This window comes from Musca autumnalis, unplaced genomic scaffold (genome assembly GCF_047663935.1).
Source record: "Musca autumnalis isolate F117 unplaced genomic scaffold, ASM4766393v1 scaffold_1, whole genome shotgun sequence".
Classification (NCBI taxonomy): Eukaryota; Metazoa; Arthropoda; class Insecta; order Diptera; family Muscidae; genus Musca; species Musca autumnalis.
In genome coordinates, this window is record NW_027411644.1 from 285,350,195 (window position 1) to 285,375,578 (window position 25,384).

Below are 25,384 nucleotides of genomic sequence, written 5' to 3' on the forward strand. Positions count from 1 at the left end.
ACAGCATCGGTATACATTTCCAAAGGATCTTCGAACAGACCCTAAACTGCACTTAGACACAAATGTTGAACTTTTGTGGGGGAGGTACCCTAAGGAGACGATACGGGCCATTTTAAAAGTTAAACTAAATTTGGATAAAATATTAGGAGATCCAAAGTTTGGACCAAATTGGTTGCCCCGTTCAAGAGATAGCGTGCATACCATTTAAGTGGCATTTTCTTATTATAGGGGATGTACCGGAAATTGTGGACCGGTACTGTCCATCTTCGAACTGAAACTAAGTTTGGACAAAATATGAAGTTTTGTGGGTTAGGTACTTGAAGGGTGGGCCGATATGGCTTATCTTCGAACATAAACTAAGTTTGGACAGATCCGATCGAGAGTTAACTTGCGCTCCAACCACTACGCACGGTGTAATAGTTTTTTTTTTCACATTTCAGGCTATTTTCTCTGAAAGTATGGACTTGCTCCTGATGAAACTTGTACCGTCGTATGAGGGGTAGTGAATACAAGTTTTTACAACAAAAATCAACGCGATTCGAGAGTAGGTGCTAAACTGATCTTCTCCGAAATTTTGTGCGGGAGGTACACGAAAGAGAGGACCGATTGAGACCATATTAGAACCTCATCTAAGTCTGGTAGAAATTTTACGATGTGCAAAGTATGGACCAAATCAATTACTCCCTTCAAGAGTTATCGTGCGCACAAATTTTCTGAACATATTTGAACATAACCTAAATTGGGACAAAATATTACGACCGAATCGGTTGATCCGTTCGAGAGTTATAGTGCGCTCCAGCCAGACAGGCAGACGGACGGACATGGCTAAATCAACTCCAAATTGTCTGAAACGGAAATATACTTGGGGTCTAAAACCATTATTTCGATGAGGCACATTTTGCCCGAGGCACTAGGCCGGGGCGATTTGTATGGAAGGAAAAAAACCTTACTGGGCAAAATATTACGAAAGCCAAATTATGGACCGAATCGGTTGATCCGTTCGAGAGTTATAGTGCGCTCCAGCCAGACAGACAGAGGGACGGACATCGCTAATTCAAATCCAAATTGTCTGAAACGGATTTCGTTCAAATATTAGTGTTGGGCAATCTCGTTCATTGAGCGGATCGATTTTTTTCATTCCGTTCACCAAAAAGATCCGGGTCATTTACTTCGTTCGTTGGCTCTTTTTCGTTCAACAATACATTTGACTGTATTATTTTCTTTTGAAGTCGTTCGTTCTCTGCTGCATATGACTCCGTCGTTCTTTTCACCGAATCGTTCTTTTGAAAATGTTCGTTCACGAATGACACAACTGTTGTGTTACTTGCTTGTTTGTGTGCTAATGGGGGTGGTTTTGTTTCTGAACGTAGTGGTGGTGGTTTTGATATGAAAGAACCAGATGAACGAATGATGCAAAAGAAAGATATGACCGAGATCTGCTACTGAATGAGGTGAGTTACTGAGCGAGAGTAGCTCTCTGAATCATTGTTTGTTTTGTGTGGAAATTTGTGCTGCTTCCGCTAACGCAGCGTTTGTTTAGAGCAAAACCAATGCTGCTAATTTTGTAAGCAGCAATGACTCGTCCATCGGGGATCTAAATGAACGATATAAAAGAATGAGCTGGATACGCATCCGTTCGTTCTTTTCACGGAATCGTTCCTTTGAGCCGGTTCGTTCATGAACGACACAACTCTATCAAATATACATTTTATGTCAAACAATTAAGAAAATGAAGAAAAAATAAGAAGATGCTTAGTTGGGCTATCAGTTTTCAATATAAAAAATGCTTCTTCTTATTAAGGTAAAAGTATCAATTGTTGACAACCTGTTGACTTTGTCACCATAATAGTAGACAAAGTGGTCACATGTCGACACATGTCCCCATGCTTCCTACAGGGATATTTATTTTGAAAATTATGTAAAATTCAGTAATAGATTTTTTGCCATTTGTTAACCGAATAGAAATCCGTTGTGAAAAAAGAAGAAGAAGATTAAATTTGAAAATGTAAGAAAAATTGCATCAGAACGCTTGAATACTTTTCTGGTCAACTTTTGTTGCACTGTGCCATTTATCGACATTTTTCGAAAAGTTTGCACCTTCTCAAGGCCAAAACTGCCTGAAAGAGAGTTCCAATGCCTTCGCAATGTATTAGGGAGTTGTTAATTACTGTCTTGGCTACAATTTTTGTCCTTGTGTTCGATCGAAAATTTCAATGCTTTGGCTATTATATGCCATAATGTCTAAAATACGAGGATACAAAATTAAAGTCAAAATCGGGAGGCTCGATTTTCACCGTAGACCTATGCTCTAGTGGACTTTTTTGCTCAATTCAATCCCAGGAATCAAATTCGCGAAGGGCCCATTAAGGTTTTCAAATCGCCCCGGCCTAGTATATACCCTTGTTAGCATAAATGCACGATAACTATCGAAAATAATGACTTCCAAACTACGATCGTTCCAAGATTAATCCAGTTTAAGGCCACTTCGTGGATCAAACAATTTCATTATGACATTTTTTGCAGTGGAAGTCGATATAGATTAAGTTATTAAAGGCGATCAGGACTTTTTGTTTGTATTTTTAGTCCCTACTTCACCATTCGGGGTATCTTCTACGAGTACCAACTGAAAAATTCGATAGCTTTTCCTCTTAAAATTGTAAATCTGGTGCTTATTAAATGCCCTCAACAAAATGTTAAGCATAAGCTGTATTCGAATTCAACAACTGACCTGCAGAGTTCACATAGAATATAGAACTTTGTACCAAATAGCATTGATATTATTCACCTAGCTATCACTGTGCGGCTGTACTCTTCGAACTGCTGCTGCTGCTGCTTGGTATATTGGCATATTTTTTGCACTTTAAACTAGCTAAGCAGTAGTGTCTCGGAGCAAGAGAAGAAATGGATGGATGCATGCCATTGGAGTTAGTGGTAATAGTAACGACAGCAGTAGCAACAACAACAAAGCTATAGCTAGCGATTGAGACTTGAAATGCGAATGCGCGAATCTGTGCGAGTTATAGAATTGGAGTTTAATACAAACAGCAGTCGAAAACGAGACTTCGACCACTGAGCACGCGCGCGTTTAGCAGCGGAAACTTTACATTAATAGAGACATTAAAAAAATCGAGCGGTGAAAGGTTTAAATAATTTAAATAATTGATCATTTAAAGATTTTTAGTAAAGTTTATACCTAACAAATTAAAAAACAAAAAAAAAAAAAATAAATAAATACAATTATTGACAGCTGTCATTAAAAGTGTTAACCAAAAAATCTGTGATCAATAAAACAGCTATCAACACTTATTAGACCTGGTTATTTAGTTGTTGTTTTTTTTTCTTGGTGATATCGAAAATAGTATTAAACCAAAACAAAACAGAGAGAACAATAACCCCATTCATATATGGTATGGTTGGTGTTGATCAGCAACAAACAATGGTGTTTTAAGGTCAAACTGACCTCAACATACATTCTCCTTGATGCCAACGAAAATACATAGTTGGACGGATTAACCAAAAGTAACAGATGCATATGGCCACAAGAAAACGCTAAAAAAGTAAATCGAAAATAAAAACTTAAAGTTTATGAATGACGGTGTGTTGTTGTTTTTATAAAATTCCATAATTAGCTTTAAGAAAGTCTCCCCCCACCTTTAACAAGTATGAAAATCCAGCTGGACCACCACTATTTGTTGCAGGCAACATGTGGTATGTTGCTGCTCTGTGTGACGGCCACTTATGCAACATCACAAGCGGAAGTAAATGCTGTACAAGAAATATCGCCGCCAAAGCCATTGAAATTTGGCCAAAAGTTAATACCAAATAATGAAGTTTTACAACCCACAACGGAAATTGTAAAAGAAAGGACGAATGATAGTACTCCAAATAATAGAAAACAACAAAATCCTACTCCCACAACTCACAGAACTGCGGAGCTGATAAATACATCTCGAAGAGTAAATGAAAGTCGTGGTACAGTTCGCCAAACTTCTTCAAGAAAAGAACATTTGCCAGCCACACCTTTAACACCAGACCAATCAAGCAGGCAAACAACGCGTAGAAGACCGCCAAATCAACCCGAAGAATATTTGACATTACCCACACATGTTCCCCCAGCGGAAACTTCATCACACGTTTCAAGAAGACACAATGCTGGTGGTTCAAAGCAAAATGAAATTATTGTGCAACAATTTGATATACCCGCAGTGCAAAAAAGTCAACGTGGAAACATCCCCACCACAAACCCCACTGCAGCAAGGGGTCAACAACGTTTCGCCGCACCAGCTCCACCACCACCAGCAGCAGCAGCAAATGCAAATCGATCACGTTTTTCCCACACAAATGTTATAGATTCAGGCATTGTATCCACAGTGCGTTCTCTTTTGAATGGGGAACGGCGACATCAACAACCAAAAACAAAGACGGCAATAACAACTACCACAATACAGCCTAAGTCATCACGTCTTAGTAGTACCACACAGAAAAATTCCCAACATTCAACTGTGCCATCATCATCTGCATCGTCGTCGTCAACCTCACGTAATTCAAATCATAATACCTTCGCAACAAGTACTGCAGCAGGGAACAGCAGTAACGACAACAAAAACCATAGACCTGCTGCATATCGTCAACATGGAACGCCAACATCATCTGAACGTAATGGACGTAAAATTGTAACAACTACAACCACAACGGCTGGCGGTCAGTTACAGCAAAGAAATAATTCAGCTAATCATGGCAGCCGTTCAAATGCTAATAGAAAATCTCCATTGAATAGCAGCACCACTGCAGTGGCCACCACAAGTAAGTTTGCAATGAATTTAGGGTTCCAATAGTGTTTTACCAAAATTGCAATATTCGGTATGGTATGCTTCCCAAAAATTATATCGTAGCCTAAGGAATGCATTATTTCTTAATCTTAAGTGGTGTATGCTAATGTTTTTGGGCTAGCAGTTTTAAAAGCTTCAGCTTGAAAATAGTTTTTTTAGATAAAACTTTAAATAAACAAGGGAAAACGGCGGGAAATTTTGGTGGAATGCCATATGGTTGTGCCATAAAATTGTGTGAAATTGAGAGTTATATCTATACCCACCCTTGGACCCGTGATGACATTAAAAAACAACAAAATATCCATGTATTAGCGCACAGGAATTAATGCATTTGCAAAGTCATGTCATCAATACTTTAGGCTAACGAGAGTATATACTAGGGTGGGGGCGATTTAACCATTCTAAGGGGCGCTTCGCGTTTCTGATTCTTAGGATTGTACTCAGCAAAAAATCCACTAGAACATACTTACTTACTTACTTAGCTGGCCCATTACAGAACATTTGTTCCATAGATCGAACTAAGAAAAGATCTTCGCTTTCTGGAATACCGCGTCTTGTCATCACTTCATCGACTTGTTTGCGCCATCTATTCTTTGGTCTGCCAATTCTACGTGCACCGCCATGTGGCTCGAATTTATACCCCTTTTTAACGGGTTCATCATAGCTCATTCTTATTATATAGCCTAGCCAACGCAATCGCTGCATCTCGATACGTTTAACTATATTGATGTAGTTGTATAGCAGATACAGCTCGTGGTTCAAACGACGTCGATATTCGCCTTCAACGCAGTTTGGTCCGTAGATCTTTCGAAGAATTTTTCTCTCAAACACGCCAAGCACTGCCTTATCTGATTGCGCAAGTACCCAGGCTTTGGAACCATACATCAGCACGGGTAGTATCAGTGTTTTGTAGAGCGTTATTTTTGTTTGACGAGTTGTGGCTTTGTTTTTGAAGTGCTTACTTAATCCAAAGTTGGCCAATACAATTCTTCTTTATACCCTCAGCCTTTAGGCTAAGGAGGGTATATACACTTTGATACGATGATAATGTGCCTCATCGAAATAATGCTTTTAGACCCCAAGTATGTTTGGACGAAATGTGTTTCAGACAATTTGGAGTCGGTCTAGCCATGTCCGTCCGTCTGTCTGCCTGTCCTGCTGGCTGGAGCGCACGATAATTCTCGAACTGATGAACCGATTTGGTTGAAATTTTGGCTTTCGTAATATTTTGCCCAAACTTAGTTTAAGTTTGAAAATGAGCTACATCGGCCCATTCCTTCCGGTACCTCCCCCACAAAATTTTGAAAATGCTCGGAAAGTTTGTGCTCACGATAACTCTTGAAGGGAGTGACCGATTTGGTCCATACTTTGTATAGCGTAAACTTTCTACCTGAGTAATATGAGGTTCCAATATGGTCTCAATAGGTCCACACAAAATTTTGGAAAAGTTCAGTTTAGGGCCATCTCTCGAATCGCTTTGATTTTCATTTCAGCAACTTGTATTCACTGCCCTCCATACGACGGTACAAGTTTCATCAGGTGAGGTGGTTGGAGTGCAACATAACTCTCGAACGGATCTGCCGATTCGGTCCAAAATATGGCCTTAGTAATATTTTGTCCAAACAAAGTTTAGGTTTGATGATAAGCCATATCGGTCCACTCCTTCAGGTACCTCCCCCACAAAAGTTCAAAAATGTTCGGAAAAATTGTTCGTACGGTAACTCCTGAAGGGAGTGGCCGAATTGGTCTATACTTTACATATCCTAATATATCTACCAGATATAGATCAGGTTCAAATGTGGACTATATTTGTCCACTCCATCCGGTACCTCCTGCACAAAATTTCGGATAAGTTCACTTTAAGACCTAATATCGAATCACTTTGATTTTTGTTGAAGCAACTTGCATTCGTTGCCTCAATTACGATGGTAAAAGTTTTTTTTAGGGGCAAGTCCATACTTCTTGAGCAAACAGCCCGAAGAGTGTAAAAACCGCCTATGGCACCATATGTTGTGGCTGGAGATCCACTTCCATAACGGTCAACTCCGCAAAACTTTTGATCTTTAATCCTAATCAAAATTTTTGTCGGTTCGAACGCCCAAAAATTTTAAAACCCCCTAAATACATACGAATTTTGGGAAAAAATTGTTTCAACATACACAGGCTGAGGGTATATCTCTGTCGGTAAAGCCGACTGATACTTTTTTACATGTTTTATTTCACAACTGATGTCTTTTGTTGTGTTTACGGCGGTGCCCAGGTGTACGAAGTCTTTTACTACCTCAAAATTATAGGAACCAACTTCAACAGTAGGTCCAATCTCAGTGGACGCGTCGACACCATCAACTTGGTTTTCTCGCCGTTCACCGCCAGACCCACTTTAGCAGATTCCCCTTCGACCTTCATAAAGGTATCGGTTACTTCTTTTACTGATCATCCCATGATGTCTATATCATCAGCATAAGCAAGTAACATCTGGCTATTGGTGTAGATTGTGCCACTTCTACTGACGTTTGCCTCTCGTACAACCTTTTCTAGCAGGATGTTGAAAAGATCACACAAAAGGTTGTCTCCTTGCCTGAAACCTCTGTTGGTACAAAACTCTTCGGAGAGGTTCTTTCCTATTTTAACTGAAGATTTTGAGTCAGTTAGAGTCATTTTACAAAGCCGAATGAGCTTTGCGGCGATACCAAATTCAGACATTGCTTGGAATACTTTTGAACGTAGCGGGCTGTCGAAGGCAGCTTTATAATCGACATCTCTTGGGTCTTCTCCAGGATTTGCCGCAGGGTAAATATCTGGTCAATGGTGGACTTGTCAGGTCTAAAGCCGCAATGGTATGGTCCAATTATTTCGTTGACCATGGGCTTTAGTCGTTCGCACAATATCCTTGGCACTATCTTGTAGGCGATAGGGAGAAGACTTATGCCCTATAGTTGGAGCATAAAGTCTTATCTGCTTTCTTATGGACGGGGCACAGGATGCCCGGGTTCCAATCGTCGGGTACGCGTTATTCCTGCCGGATGGAGCTAACTAGCTGATGCATACACCTTATCAGCGTGTCGTCTCCGATTTTAAACAGCTCGGCTGGTAGGCCATCGTCTCCTGCTGCTTTATTATTCTTCAGCCGGTTTATTGCTGAGTTGTATAGTTGCGGAACGAACTAGTTCCAAGGAACTATTCCGGACAAAAAACTATTGGAACTATATCCAGCTCTTGCGTTTATATAGTTCCTTTAGTTCATATAGTTCCTTTCGTTTTTCTCGTTCCTTCAATTTAACGCCTACGTCGATCTTTCGTTGTTGCTGTTTGTTCGCTGCAATTTATTTTTATGTCAATTCATCCACCAAACAATGAAAACATTTCGGTCTCGGAACTATTTGGAACGAAAAAAAAAACAAAAAGAGCGACGAAAGAGAAAGATTCGTGGAACTATTTCGGTCTCGGAACTATTTGGAACGAAAAGATCGATGAAAGAGAAAGATTCGTTGAACTATTTCGGTCTCGGAACTATTTGGAACGAAAAAAACGACGAAAGAGAAAAATTCGTTGAACTATATCGATGTCGGAACTATGGAACTACTTTAAGGAACTAGTTTCTTTTGGGAAAAGGAACTAGAAAGATCGTTCCGCTCCGGGAACTAGATTGCCCAACTCTACCGGGTGGTGTACATTCAATACCATCTTCTGGGATTGGAACTGTGTTTTCTTCATCGATTTCGCTACTATTGGATACCAACAGTTTGGAAAAATGCTCATTCCATATCCTTAGCCCACTATCTGTATCAGCTACCAAATTACCTTGCTGGTCTTTACAGGGGGATGTCCCAGTGTCAAAGCCATCAGTTTGATGTTTCACTCTTTGGTAGAATTTTCGGACTTCATGTTGTCTCCTGTACATCTCGATTTGTTCACACTCCCGCTTTTCCATCTCTCTCTTTTTCCTGCGGAAAAGACGTTTCTTCTCTCTCCTTTTCTCCCGATACCTCTCTCGTGCTCTACGTATTTTTCTCTTCGGTAACCCCATTTTTCTCTTCGGTAGCAGCACGACACTCCTGGTCATACCATGGATTGCTTGGTGGAGGTCTCTGGTATCCAAGTACTGATTTTGGTGCTGCTGTTTGCATGGAGTGAGCAATACTTTGTCCTGATATGTTATCGGGACGAGGAGTGCTTTGATTAAGCAGTTGGGCCAGTTGAGTGGAATATGCTGTGGCTATCTGTTGTGATTGCAGCTTACCGATGTCCAACTTCCGTGTTGTGTTTGTTCGCACTTTGTTTGCTACGTTTAATCTGGTACGTACCTTTGCTGCAACAAGGTAGTGGGGCGAGTCTATGTTTGCACCTCGGAACGATCGTACATCCAACACGCTTGATGCATGTCTTCCATCTATCACAACGTGATCAATTTGATTTCTTGTTCTTTGATCTGGCGACAGCCAGGTGCCCTTATGAATATCGAGGCGCTTAAATCTGGTACCATCTTTCTTGCAGCTGCAAAGTCTATCAGCCTCATACCATTGTCAGATTATTCACTGTGGAGACTGAATTTCCCGACTGTTGGGCCAAAGATATTCTCCTTTCCAAATTTGGCATTAAAATCGCCTAGTATAATTTTAATGTCATGGTCAGGGCAACGGTCATATGTTTCTTCTAAGCGCTCGTAAAATATATCTTTGGTCTGTTCGTCCTTGGCTTCAGTGGGAGCATGAGCGCAAATAATGCTGATGTTGAAGAATTTTGCTTTTTAAGCTGGAGACCAGATGTTTTAACCTTCGACCAACTACAAATCCGCAACCAAACTCATGCTTTGTGTCATGGCAGCTGTAATACAGTGCGTTACCTTTAGGTGTTGTTGTGACGCCTTTCCCGTTCCATCGTATTTCCTGTATGCCAGTAATGTCGGCCTTGTACTTTTCAAGTACATCTGCCAATGCGTAAACTGCAACTGTTCAAAAACATTTTTGAACATTGTTCATCCTTTATTTGTTATTTTATTGTCACATATTTATGAAATTCTGAAATGTTATCCCCACCAGCGTATGATTTATAAAAATTATTTTTTTATGGTGTGGTAGTTAGTTATACGCTAGGGGATATAACTATAATTAATTCCACTTATTTCAGAGTCACTTCAAATGATTTGCTTCTAACTTTAATAATTTTTCATCGATTTCATTCAACCAAAGACGATTGTAAAACTAGAAGGCAATTTTTAAATTTTAAATAAAACACAGATATTTAAAAAAAAAAAAAACTAGTAAGAGAGGGCCGACTATGTGATACCCTGCTCCACTACACCTGGGCACAATTTTCCAAGGAATTTCTTTTATATGACTGCGACATATTTTACCCGTCCGTTTTAGTTAGAAAGTATCGGTCAGCTGTACCGATGGAGATATACCCTCAGCCTCGGACAGAATGAAAATAAGTAAACTCAATAATTATAACGTCTCTATGTTTTTTTTTTTTCTAAATTTTGGGCCAATTGACTTTGGTAAAAAAAATTGTGCCGTCGTAACAAGGGCCACAAAGACAAAAAAAATTGAAACAATCCGAGACGTGTCCTTAACGTCACTATTTCCAAAATTTGTGTGGGAGGCACCCTAAGGAGTGTTCCGAGGTAGTCCATATTCGGACGTAATCCAAGTCTCTAAGAAATAATACGATGTGTAAAATTAAGACCAAACCGGTTTCTCCTTTCGAGGGTTATCTTAGGCACTAGTCAGTTTAGTTGGCGTCGTCTCAGGAAGTATGGACTTGCCCGAAAAAAATTGCACCGCCGTTAGTTAAGGCGAACATGTCTGAAACAAATTCATATTCGAGAAGAGCTGTTAAACTATATTTTTTCCCAAAGGATGGGCCGATAGTCCATATCCATCTTCGAACTTAGACTAAGTTTGGACAAAATTTACGAGACGAAAAATTTCAAGCAAATAGGTTGATTTTTCGAGAGTTATTCTGCGCACCAGCCAGCCAGGCAGACGGACGGATATTGGTAAATCGACTCCAAATTGTCAGAAATGGATTTCGTCCAGCATATTTGGTGTCTAAAATCATTATTTCGATAATCTCGTTGGCCTAAATGTTGAGGGTATAAACAAATATTAAAAGAATTTTAGAAATAGTTTTCCGTGATTTTTATAGTATTGATCAATGAAAAAAGACCAGTATATCGAGGTACATTAGGTACATTACTTTTTACCAAAGTTATCACAAAAACTTCAAGACCCCCGTACAGCATTGTAATCTGATTTGATGATTGCAAGAAAATCACAATATTAACAAGTAAAAAAGTATCAGTAGGCTTTGCCGACAGAGATATACCCTCAGCCTATGTGAACTGAAACTGTGAGCCAAATTTTGGACCGAATCCGTTGACCACTTCGAGTGCTATAGTGCGCTCCAGCCACTACACACGGTGTCATAGGGATTTTTACAACTTTCGGGCTATTTTCTCAGAAAGTATTTACTTGCCCCTGAAAAAAATTGTACCATCGTAAGTGGGTCAGTGAATGGAAGTTGCTTCAACAAAACTCAAAGTAATTCGTGAGCAGGTATTAAAGTGAACTTATCCGAAATTTTGTGTGGGAGGTACCCGAAGAAGTGGACAATTATAGACCATATTCGAACCTGATCTATACCTGGCAGATATCTTAGGATGTGTAAAGTATGGACTAAATCGGTCACTACCTTCAAGAGTTGTCGTACGAACAATTTTTCCGAAAATTTTTGAACTTTTGTGGAGGAGGTACCTGAAGGAGTGGACCGATATGGCTTATCTTCGAACATAAACTAAGTTTGCACAAAATATTGCGAAGGCCAAATGTTGGACCGAATCGGCAGATCCGTCGGAGAGTTATGCTGCGCTCCAACAACTACACACGGTGTTATATGGTTTTTTTGCACCTTTCAGGCTGTTTTGTCAAGAAGTATGGGCTTGCCCCTGATGAAGATTGTACCGTCATATGGAGGGCCGTGAATACAAGTGGCTACATCAAAAATCAAAACGATTCGTAAAGAGGTCCTAAAAGGAACTTTTCCAAAACTTTGTGTTGGAGGTACCCGAAGGCGTGGACCGATGGAGTCCATATTGGAACCTCATCTATGTTTGGTAGAAGTTTCACTATGTGCAAAGTATGGACCAAGTCGGTTACTCCCTTCAAGAGTTATCGTGCGCACAAATTTTCCGAACATTTTCGAACTTTTGTGGGAGAGGTACCGGAAGGAGTGGACCGATATAAACCATCTTCGAACTTAAACTAAAAATACGTCAATATACACATATTTCAAATACATTCTTCAAGAACCGCGGATGTGCCTCCACATTCTATTTTGCGTAAGATACCCATATTACTCGCGAATCTTTGTAATTTATGACACGCATTTTCCCAAATATTATAATCGCGTATAAAGGATTCCATTTACTTAAAAAATTTTATAGAAAATCGCGGTTTAGTACGCGGATTTGTCAAAATATATTTTGGCTGATTTTCCTATATTCAAGGTATCGTATCTATATTCTCGGTTTTAGTGGATGTAAATTTTGTAAACTTGTAAATTTTACACGCACAAAATAGGTTTTTTTTTTAAATCAAGTCTTTAGACTCCAATTACTAGGATGGTGTATGGAACACATTCATGAGATATACATTAAACGATGTTAAATCACGAGTTCTATAATCCTATTATGAGTTTTGAATATTATCTAGTTGCGTGTCCGGATTATTAAAAAATTAAAAAAACCCGAAATTCCGCCTTCAAAATGTCAGCATCAATTTTAGGTGGATGCAGTGGATATATCGAAAAATCATACACTAGTATCATGTTGCCCATGGAGTATTCTTTGAGTCTTTCTTAGGGCATATGTCTATGAAATGTAAGGTAAATCGTAAGGGAACATAAAAATCGCCATTTTTACCCATTTTTCTATATTGAAGCCAACACAGCTTCCACGAAAATGAATTTTAATGGTCTACATTATGGGATCCCTCCTAAAACACTTCATTTTAAAGAATTTCAATCATACTATATAGAATATGTTAACAGTTGGCGAATTCTAAATGGGTGAAACTCGGATTCATCGATTGCTAGGCTGTAACTCTGTTATCTGAGCACGTACATCAACATAATTGGCATCTATTGAAAAATAACTCACGTGAGCGGAATGTGTCTACCAGGTGTAAAGATATAACATATATATTTAAAATTTTTCCAATTTTCACACAAAAGTTTCGGTCCATTTCAACCACTCAAAACTATTTGATCATCATGTCAAATTACAAGCTTCAGATCTGTCATAAGCTCACACCTTTTTTAAAATTTTGCGCTGATCGGACTGTGATTGCGACCTACAAAGCAGGTACAAATTCAGATAAAATTTCTGTTTTTGGTCTATTTAACCCCCTAAATATTTCACGGTATGTTCTGATGTGAAACCGACCTCCATACCAAATTTCGTGAAGATCGGTCCATAATTGCGGCTTGGAGTTTGATTACAATTTATAATGGACAGACGGACACATGGACGGACGGGCGGACACACATCGCTATATCGTTTTATCTTGTCGAGATATGCAAAATGGTATATAACATTGGGGGTCTACGACAAATATTTCGCGGTGTTACATGCATTTTTAGCAAAACAAATTTATAATACCCTTCCCACATTGTACAATGTGGAGTATGGTATAAAAACAACTAAGCCAAACCAAACACAATAATTATGCCGAATATAAACATACACACATTTTAAGTAACCAAAACTCTTCATAAAGGGCTCGAAATATTAAATTACGTTAAACAAAGTTTGGAAGAAATTTTTGAAAAAGTTTTTGAGTTATCTTGTACAATATCCACTTTAGTATGTAACGGCATGGTTTTGGAACTTTAGGGTCATTATCTCAGGAAGTATTGACTTATTCCGGAAAAAAGGTACCGTTGTAAATGAGGCCGCTAGAACTACCTGCTGGAAAAAGAATCAAAACGATGCGAGAGGTGCTCTTAAACATCACTTTTTCCCAATTTTATGGCTGGCTCGGCCACACTCTTAGAAAAAGCGAAACCAATATTTCCCACTCAGCTCTCCATTGGAATCCCCAAGGACGACGCAATAGAGGCAGGCCGAAAACAACATGGAGAAGAACACTAACAACAGAAACCAACTTATCAATCGATCAATTGAATTATATAGCAAATGATAGAAATGAAAGGAGAATCTTTGTAAATGGACTAAGTTTATAATATATTACACGTAACATGTCATAATAAATACCTCAGGAAGTATGGACTTGTGGAAGAAAAAAATGTACCGTCGCAAAGGGTGCCGCAAGCACACCCTACTGAAAAAATTTCAAAATGATCCGAATTTTGTGTGGGAGGTACCCGAAGTAGTGGACCGATATAATCCATATTCGAACCCGAACTATATCTGGAAGGAATAATACGATGTGCAAAGTTTGGACCAAATCGATTGCTCCCTTCGAGAGTTATCGTTCACACCTTTTACAGAAAAATTTTGAACTTTTGTGAGGGAGGTACCCGAAGGAGTGGACCGAAAAAACAAAAAAATCCATAGAAGCAAAAATTAGCGCGTTTTGTGAGTGAGGACTCTGAAGTATAGCATAAAGTCAATTCGTAGAAATAAACTTTTTTCTGCTCGACTCGCTTAAAAATTAAGATTTCCACGTCACCTCCTCTGGCAACTGGTCGATCGTTCCGTACAAGAGTGTACCCAGGAATCGACACCGTCCTAGACCAAATATTGGTTTTCAACCACGTCTCTGAGACACCAAAAAAAGTAAGGCCTCTCTCACAAATAAGGCTACATAAATCATTAAACTTTAAGTTCCCAGCATACCAAATGTCGGATGTACGACACATCGGAACAATTTCGGAAGCAAAATCGTTCAGATTTCGTTCCGATTTCTATACGGTTTTTCGTAGGGGAATTCGTTCAGATTTCGTTCCAATTTCGGAGAGAATGTCGGAAGTAAATTTCCCTTCGAATATGCTAATGTTTTTCTTCCGATTTCGGTACAAATTAGGATCGATATGTCGGAAACAAATTTCCCTTCGCACAACAACCACCTTTTGTATATGTATATCTAACAAGCAACATTTTAGTTTGTCGCATACACAATTTTTAAATATTTAAAATATAAATGCAACATATAATAATTCAAGCTAGTACTGATAGACTCAACATATTCGTACACAAAGTTTAGATTGTTCTACTATAACTACAAAATGATAACAACAGTGAAAATCTTAGTAGTCAGCGGAATTCTATGCAAATGCATATATGGTTAGGATGGTCGTAGAGAAAATCTGATTAGAACGAAACTCGTTTTATCACAAAATAAAACGAACTAGGCCCAGAAATGTTTGCATATCTTGCATATTTTGGCATATTTGCATAAAATTAGGATATGCGAAATCATATTCAAAACCATATTAAAGGATTTGTGGCCTAAGTATCCCACCGACTGGAACAAATTCAATGAACTAGTAAGCTCCAAGCTGGGAGTATCACGATACCCCCAAACAGCCACAGAGGTTAATAGTGCAGTGAATCACGTGACAGAGGTTTTGGTGGACAGCTATGAGACCGCCTGCCCACTTACTTACCCAGGCAGAAGATGTCAACCGGTCTGGTGGTCGAAAGATCTGGCTAATCTCAGGAAGATTAGCAGAAGGCTCTACAATAAAGCCAACAAAACGAAGTTGTCCACAGATTGGGAGAACTACAAGGTATCTTTCAATAAGTACAACAGCGAAATAAAGAAGGCTAAACGCAGATCTTGGGTCTGCTTTAGCGAGTCTATAGAGGGAGTAAAGGATGTAGCCAGGTTTCGTAGAGTACTGTCGAAGGACCCTAAATCCATCGGCAGTATCAAGCGGGATAATGGCACATGGACTAACTCCGGTCTAGAAACTCTGGATCTCCTGGCCAAAACCCACTTTCCCAACTGCATGGATGCACCAGATCGCTCAGCCGATCCACCAATGTGTAACCAAGCCACAGGGGAAGTGAGTGTCATCGAGGAGATCATAAGTCACACAAAGATAGCTTGGGCGATAAACACTTTTAAGTCCTTTAAATCACCTGGTCCAGATAGTATCTTCCCTGCTATGCTACAAAATGCATTGGATGTGTTGATACCACACCTGGATCATATTTATAGGGCCTGTCTACGTCTATCGTTCACACCGGTTCTGTGGAGGGAGGTCACGGTGACATACATCCCCAAAGCGGGGAAGTCAAGTCACACGCTTCCCAAAGACTACAGACCAATCAGCCTATCTTCCTTTCTATTGAAAACGTTAGAAAGATTGCTTGACCTAGGAATAAGGTCCAAACTTGAAAACAGTGTTATTAGTCCTGCCCAACACGCCTACATCAAAGGCAGATCGGTGGAGACTGCACTTAATGAAGTCGTTGGTTTAATCGAGAGGAATATGATGGGCTCAAACTATACGTTAGCAGCGTTTCTAGATATAGAAGGCGCCTTTAATAACGTCAAACTCGAATCCATCCACAATTCACTCTTGAACTTAGGTGTTTCCACTACACTGATCAATTGGATCGATGGAATGCTTAGCGGCAGGATAATCAATTCAAATATCGGTGAGACCTCCATTCGGAAGTCTGTCACCAGGGGCACACCACAAGGAGGCGTATTATCACCACTGCTGTGGCTCCTGGTGATTAACGAAATACTTAAGGAATTTGACCAACTACGTATAAAGACTGTAGCTTATGCTGATGACGTGGTCATAATGATCACCGGGAAGTTCCCACAAACGCTATCGGAACTCATGCAAGGAGCTCTGGACAAATTATCAAGATGGGCACACAACAATGGACTTGGGGTGAACCCATCTAAGACAGAGCTGGTTCTATTTACGAACAAGAGAAAAGTCAAACCATTCACCCTACCAACGCTGGATGGAGTGGCCCTAAAGCTCTCCCTAGAGGCCAAGTACCTTGGCATTATCCTGGACCACCAACTAACGTGGAAAAGGAATGTCGAGGAACGTGCCAAGAGAGGACTTATAGCCCTTTATTCTTGCAACAACTCTATTGGTAAGAGTTGGGGTTTGAAACCACAGGTCATACACTGGATTTTTACGGCCATAGTTCGCCCCATTCTGACTTATGGTTCATTGGTATGGTGGAATGCTTTGAGTAAGACATCCCTTCTCCTTAAGATTAATGTCGTTCAAAGAGCGGCATCTCTCCTAATTACCGGTGCCATGAAAAGCACTCCACAGGCTGCTCTCAATGTATTACTGGATCTTCATCCGATGAATCTCGTGGTACAGGAGTTGGCAGCAAAGAGTGCTCTCCGACTCAAGGAGTTAAATTCATGGCGTAACTTCGACTACGGCCATGCTGCTATTTTACGACAATCTGGACTATCGGTGGGTTTGGAGGTAATCAGTGACTATATATCACCACAATTACACTTCGACGACATTGAAGTTCGGATACCTGACAGAGAAGCCTGGATCCACAACTCCCTACCTCTACCCGGTATAGAGATTTATACCGACGGATCCAAGATGGAAAAGGGAACAGGAGCGGGCGTCTACAGCGATACACTCAACTTACGGATCTCGTACAAGCTAAGCGAAAATTGTAGCGTCTTCCAAGCCGAAATCTTTGCGGTCACGAAAGCAGCAGAATTGATTAAAAACATGGAAGGGGATATAGCCGGACCGGTGACTATCTATGTGGATAGCCAAGCGGCCCTAAAATCACTTAGATCCCATTCAATCAAATCTGCTGCGGTCTTGCACTGCAGGAAAGCTTTGGAGGCCCTACGATCAATCGTTACCTTGTGCTGGGTCCCGGGGCATTGCGACATCGAGGGAAATGAAAAGGCGGATTAACTGGCACGTCGCGGATCTGAGTCAAACGACATCGAAATCGATAACTCAATCAGGCCACCCCTGTGTCACTTCATGCGGCTCCTAGAACAAACATACAGGGAGAAGGCTGGTCAGATCTGGAATAACGAACCTGGCTGCAAGGTATCAAAGGCAATCTGGCCCAACCTCTCCAAAAGGAAGACCACTTCCCTACTCTCTATGAGAAAACCCGATCTAAAACTAATGATTGGAGTTATCACGGGACACTGCAGGATAAGATCAATGACCTGCAAATGGGATAGAGATGACCCCACGGACTACTGCAGATTATGCGAAGACGAAGAAGAAACAGAGACGATTGAGCACTTATTATGCCGTTGTCCAATGCTCAGGACCAGGAGAGTTCAAACAATGGGTGAACATACGTTATCATCTCTGACAACATTCTGCCAAGCCGAGCCGACAACACTGCTTCTTCTCGCCAAGGGTCTGAAGTGGCTTCAACACGAACAAACTACAGCATCTTAATACGGCTAACCTCCTTACTCGCTCTCTCTCTCTCTCTCCTTACAAATAATCTCTCAATCCGTAGCACTTACTTAATCATTCTCAACTATCCTCTAACTTACTTAATTATTCCTTTTTCCTACTTCTAAACTCGATATGCTATTATTTCTTTTCTTTTCTCCTACCCTTACTATAGGATGAACACAATGGACCATAAGGTCTCCGAGTGGAGTGGCTGTCCAACACGACAGCTGCGCGTCCTTTAACCTAACCTAACCTAACCTAACCTATCCCACCGAAATGTCTAAAATTTGGTATTAAGTCTTCGTTGGGGGTATACAACTTTCCACCTGAAATTTGTGGGTACAGGTCCACGTCTTCATATAGCCCCCATAGAACGGTACCTCCCGATTTTCTTTATTTTAAAGGTATTTGGTATTTAGTCATCCTTGAGGGTATAAAACTGTAGACCTGAAATTTGTCGGTATAGATGTCCGTCTTCATATAGCTCCCATAGAACAGTACCTCCCGTTTCCGGTATTTTGATGGTTGTGGCCTCAATATCCCTGCGAAATGGCTGAAATTTGGTATTAAAACTTCCTTGGGGGTATAAAACCTTCCACTTGAAATTTGTCGGTATAGGTCCACGTCTTTAAATAGCCCCCACACAACGGTACCTCCCGATTTTGATGATTCTGGCCTCAATATCCCTCCGAAATGGCTGAAATTTGGTATTAAGTCTTCCTTCTTTCGGTATAGGTACACGCCTTCATATAGCCCCCATAGAACGGAACCCTCCGATTTCCGATATTTTGAAGGTTGTGGCCTAAGGAAATATGTGGCATAAAAAATATGTAAAAATGCATAAATTTTGCATATGCAATTATTATTTTTTGCATATGCAACATTTATGCCCTATCTTTATTTCCAATGTACTTGGTACGGGTGCCAAAGGCAAATTTTCACGAAATCGCTCTAAGGCCTCAATTATTTTCCAATCGATGAAAAAATTTTGCCCGTTTATTGTTGTTTCTAAAAATCGAAACCATATGTATGTGTGGTTGGAGGAAATCCGATTCATAGCCCTTCGAAGTTGACTGTCATTTCATTAATTGTGGCTGGCATTTTGATTAATTCGTCCTAAACATGGTTCAACATTCGTAAAAACGTACTAAATGTGTAATACATATAGGACTATTGGTTTCTAGCAGTTGTGGCGGTATACAAATCATGGTTACGGGCAATCCCTGTTACTAATGGGATAGGCTATAATTAAGTAAACACATAGTTATAATTACATGGGTTTATAAAAAATGTGGACAATTTGTTGCAAGAGGTGTGACTGTTGTCCAACAATTGTTGTTTGATTTTGCCAATTTACTTTATCTTTGTGAACGAAAAAACCTTCAAACGAGGTTTTTGTTGATAAACTTGAACTACATTCTGTGATAATTTAACTATTCAATTAGTAATGGTACGGTAAGCATGGAAACAAGTATACAAATCAAGGAGATTTCAAATGCAATACAAATTGAAAACATATTTAGTGATAATTATTTTGTTAGGCACTATAAGCCGCAGCAGCAAGGTTCTTTATATCAAATATACTAATGATGATTGGAGGTCCTAACATTTATTATTATTTGACCTTTCTCTAAATCTATGATATAACTAATAACTATAGATATTTCTATAAGTGTTAAGTTTGATTTTATTATTTTTTAATAATTATAATTTGAACTAATTTATTAACTATCAGCACTTATGACATTCATATGTCTTAACAACCTTCAATTAGTTAGTATTTTTGACTATCTGGTTATATTTATACAAGTGTTATTTTAGAAAACAATGTTTGAATTGAGACATATTCAGTGTAAATGACTAAATTGTCAATGAAGCATTTTTTATATCCCGCACCATAATATGGAGAGTATAATTAGGTTTCTCATTTCGTTTGTAACGCATCGAAATATTCATCGGAGACCCTATAAAAGGAATATATTCTTGATCAGGGGGAAATTCAAATTCGATATAACCATGCCCGTCTGTCGAAATCAAGATACAGCTCGCAATTTTTAAGATAGAGCTTTGTAATTTAGTATAGAAGTTTATATTACTCCTAGGATGTTTGGTATTGAAAATGGGCTATATATAACGGTACCACCCGATTTTCTGCATTTTGAAGGGTTTAGCTTCATTATCACACCGAAATGGCTGAAATTTGGTACTTAGTCATCGCTGGGGGTATAAAACTTTCCCCCAGAATTTTGTTGGTATAGGTCTACGCCTTCATATAGCCCCTATAGAACGGTACCTCCCGATATTCGGTATTTTTAAGGTTGTGGCCTCAATAACCCACTAAAATGGTTGAAATTCGGTATTTAGTCTTCATTTGTGGTATACAACTTTCCCCCAGAATTTTCTTCGTATAGGTCCATGCCTTCATATAGCCCCCATTGAATGGTACCTCCGGATTTCCGGTATTTTGAAGTTTGTGGCATCAATATTCCGCCAAAATTTTTGAAATTTGGTATTTAGTCTTCCTTTGGGGTATACAGCTTTTGGTACTTTTTGTGGGTAGGTCCACGCCTTCATATAGTCCCCATATAACAATACCAACCGATTTTCGGTATTTTGAATATGGTGGTCACAATAATCCACCGAAATGGTTAAAATTTGTTATTTAGTCTTCGTTGGGGGTATAAAACTTTCCATATGAAATTTATCGGAATTGGTCCACGCCTTCATATAGTCCCCATAGAACAATACATCCCGATTTTCGGTATTTTTAAGATTGTGGTATTTAGTCTTCATTGGTGGTACACAACTTTCCACATGCAATTTTTAGGTATAGGTTCACGCCTTCATATTGCCAGCATAGGCTTCAACGGTACCTCCCGATTTTCGGTACTTTGGAGGTGGTGGCCTCAATATTCCACCGAAATGGTTGGAATTTGGTATTTAGTCTTCGTTGGGTGTACAAAACATTCCAGCTGAAATTTTTAGGTATAGGTTCATACCTTCATATTACCCCCATAGGCTTCAACGGTACCTCCCGGTTTCCGGTATTTTGAAGTTTGTGGCATCAATATTCCGCCGAAATTGTTAAAATTTGGTATTTAGTCTTCATTTGGGGTACAAAACTTACCATATGAAATTTGTCGGTATAGGTCCACGCCTTCATATAGCGCCCATAGAACGGTACATCCCGATTTTCGGTATTTTGAAGGTTTGTGGTCACAAAAAAATTTAGTATTTAGTCTACGTTGGAGGTAAAAACCTTTCCGACTGAAATTCGTCGGTATAGGTCCACATTTCGATATAGCCCCCATAGAACGGTATCTTCCGATTTTCGTAATTCTGAGGCTGTTATAAAATATTCCAGAAGAACATTATCAGTATAGGGTATAACAATTTCGTCCCGGCCGAACTGAGCGCCGTTCTTACTTGTTCTAAAATCCGTTTGATGCAACATTGTCTTATTACAATTTAATCGTTTTTTTAATAAATGTGATTACTATTATGACAGTAGGTGTCTATGTCATAATCTTAAGTCAAGAACATGAACAACTTTTTGTATATATTATAAGTGCATGTTTTGTGCATTACCTGTAGTAGATGCACTGTTTCTTCTTTAGCCCAGAAACGCATTGACTGCATCAATGCTGCAATTAACTCTAAACAACTTCAATACAGAAAAGTTGTTTACCTTTAAAAGATTGACTGCCTTTTCAGTATTATTATTGGCTAGTTGTCCGGCTGGCTGCTTACTTGGCTGCATCAGAGTTTGCCTACTCCCTAACTGGCTACAACGTTGATGTTGAAATGAGGTCTTTGGTGAGCCAGCCGGCTACAAAGCCAAGATCAAATTGCTCAGAACAAATATGATAAAATTATTGGTTAGGTCAGTTCGTTTGCACACACATAGATGAAATGTTTTTGTGCAAAAACATACATACTTACATACATAGTGGTGTTAACTTTTTTTAATTGCCATAATTGCAGAAAAAAACAGTGAATGAATGAACAGGTTGTTGTTTTTATTGTTGGTGTATTTTAATTCTTTTTAGATGCACATTCTATTAGAGAAAAATGTAAATAACATTGACCTAACTTTCGTTTTTTTTTATTAAATTCTACATATAGAATATTCGAGACCATAATATAAAATTATAAATTATTTTAGTAAAAGTAAAATTTGTTAAATATCTGCAGCGAGGTACACTCAAGAAAAACTATTAGTACACGCAGATTAGGCATATGGTCAGAGCAAACATATTTTGGGAGCATAATAGAGAACGGAAAATATGTACATATGTATATTAAATCATATTATATTGTATTGAACAAATACATACATTTTTCATTTAAAATTGTTTTTTATTCTATATAACATCAAAATCCACTGACCTTGTATCCCTAATTTGTATAAAATATGAACATAATACCAAACAGTTTTTTCTTTGTGCACTATTTCAAAATGTTGCATTCAATCCAAAGTGCAACATTGCTATCAACAATTGAATTAATAGAACGTAAAATTAATTAGGCCTTTCATGTAGACCCACATCCATTAACATTAAATTGCAGTCACTATGAAATAGTGTTGCAATGTCCGTCCATCGAACGAACCGCCAACAGTTTAACAGTTTTGGAAGTTTTGTATTGTGGAAATAGTGCAAGATATGCGTGTTAACAAATAAATGATGGCATACTAAAATTATTTTTAATATATTTTGGTACAAATAAATTGAATTAACACCGGTCTACAATTACTCTCACTTATTTCGGTTGATGATACAGAACGTAAATTCTTCAATTCGAACAGGATAGCATGAATAGACTTCTGTGCTATTCCAAGTGACGCCAATTTTTTAAAATACCACTTTACCTTATCTCTGTTGTAGCAGTATTTGATAGGTTTGTATGTTCGTTTTCCTGCTTAATCTGGCTCTGGATCTATCTGCAGTCGAGGGATGTGGCTGCTTCGATGGGTTCTAACCATAAATCTAATGGAGTTAGTTGAGAAGGTTTTCAGGGCAATAAAGTGAAAAGGTGCAGTGTGTCGTTCGGGCCTGTGCCGCATGCTGGGCAGATGTTTTGCACGGTGTCATCGATCCTTGCATTATAGGAATTTAGACGGCTGCACTATCCTGACCGCAGTTGAGCCAAATCTCCTCTGGTTGACGCTCCTTAGATGCGATATATGGCGAATGTTCTCCGTGGACCACATTTACACTATAGTTCTTTATTGCATCTGCGACTGCATCCGTGTAAATGCTATTTTAACCTGTTTTATGGGCTTGAGGTTCTCTCCTGTAAACACGGACCTCTCTTTTTAGGTCATAAAGATCCATACTGAAAAGCCTGAGTGGGCTTCCAACACCCGAGCATGTACTGCAACTCGAAGAATATTTCTTCTTTCTAATCTATCTTTTCGCGGACCATACTGCCGCCACATAGCTTTCCACCGACCGACAAGGTTTCTTTATCTGCACCCCAGGGGCAGTCGGCTATGGATTTGAATACCTTGTTTCTACATCTGAACTTGTCGGACGACATGGCCATGCTGTCGAATACGACCCCTAGAATTTTGGTGTAGTTTTGGGGTCGGAATTCTGCTACCATCGACCGTGACATTCAACTCCGTTCTGACCTCTACCGTCCATGTGGTGACCAGAGTGGCGGTAGATTTAGTGGCGGATATTTGCATATTCCTCGCGTGGAAAAATTCATGAAATAGGAGTTCAACCTTTCACAAATGACACCAGATAAGGTACCTGACGCCAAGATAGTACAATCATCAGCATACGTTTCGACCTCAATGCGAATGGGAATACAGGAAAGGTAGAGTTTAAACAGTTCCGGAGATATCACCCCACCAGAAATATCAGCCACTCTACGGAGGTTGGACTTCTTGTTCCTAAATTCCACGTTTGACTGGCTTCCACATTTATAATTGATTATCCAACGTTTCAAACTTGGCTGTCCTTCAACAGCGTTGAGTTGACAGTATCAAAGACTTTTGAGAAGTTAAGCGCCACCCATCATCAATGTTCTATCACACGGCTTGTTCTGATAAAGTCCTCGACTAATATGTGTGGAGATGTCGTGCAGCGCTGTTGTCGTGCTCTGCTGCTTATGGAACTCATGCTCATGTTCGGCAAATGTATAACTATTTTTGATGATAGGGAGGGCTAAAAAGCCTCGATGGTCTTTGTTACGGGGGAAAAAGCATCGGACATCCTAGCATGGCTTCAATAGTGCGACCACCCTGTCCATTTTCCAGACTTCGGGAACGATGTGGATGGCTAGCGACATTTTGAGAATATTAGTGAGATACTCGACTCCCGTCCCATCCAGCTGTTTCAGCATTACCAAGGACATTCCATCAGGGCCCAAAATTTTGAATGATTTACCGTTCTTGATGACATTCGCAACATCATTGTAAATTGTGGTGGTTCAAATGCGACGCAGTACTCTACTCTTCGTCCTGTCACTCCAAGAGTTCCCTACATACAAACTGTCGATTGAAATAATTTTTCGCACTTCTTCAGATCAGTCAGCGTAACGTCTCCCAGTGTGACTGAGTTCCTATCATCCTTCTTTCCGGGGTTCGAGAGTGACTTAACCGTTGCCAACAATTAACTTCTTCCGGCTCCAAAGTTGCAAATCTTCGGATGATTTACCAAATTAATCCGCTTTTGCTCACCGACCAACCTGTTAACATCCAGTGCCAGCTACCTGGCTCGGAGGTACTGGGATAGGCACCACGAAGATTCTCATCACACTCATTTCCTAAATCCGTCGCCTCTGCGGGGACATTTGGTCTCACTTCGGGTATTCGACCAGCAGGTATATGGCGAGCGAGTAACGTCCTTTCTACTATCCGAACACCAGAAGGGTTATGTAGATCCCTGAAGCGGTGATTAGTGAACTCTCTGAAACGAGGCCAACTAGCTTTCCCATGATTGATGAAAGTGCGGCGTTCAGAGGTGATGAAATCCGGCGGTCTGCTGATGGGGACAATTATAGGGAGATGGTCTGATCGAAGAGAAACGACGGGTTGTCAGGTGCCGTAATTTGTTAAACCAGGTGACACGATGGTTATGTCTGGAAATGCGACACTCTCCTCTAATTCTGGTAGGGGCGTCGTAATTGACAGTGTA

The 25,384-nt window shown here is 39.7% G+C and overlaps 1 protein-coding gene across 1 annotated transcript in view; it reads left to right on the forward strand.

Annotated features, from left to right (window-relative positions):
* The first annotated feature begins 3,043 nt into the window (after nt 1-3,043).
* LOC141391332 (uncharacterized) overlaps nt 3,044-25,384 on the forward strand; it is a 37,294-nt gene continuing 14,953 nt past the window's right edge. The window contains exon 1 of the mRNA XM_073964240.1: nt 3,044-4,803. Within this exon, the coding sequence (XP_073820341.1) occupies nt 3,663-4,803 (1,141 nt within the window). The 5' untranslated portion in view covers nt 3,044-3,662. The remainder of the gene's footprint in view (nt 4,804-25,384) is intronic.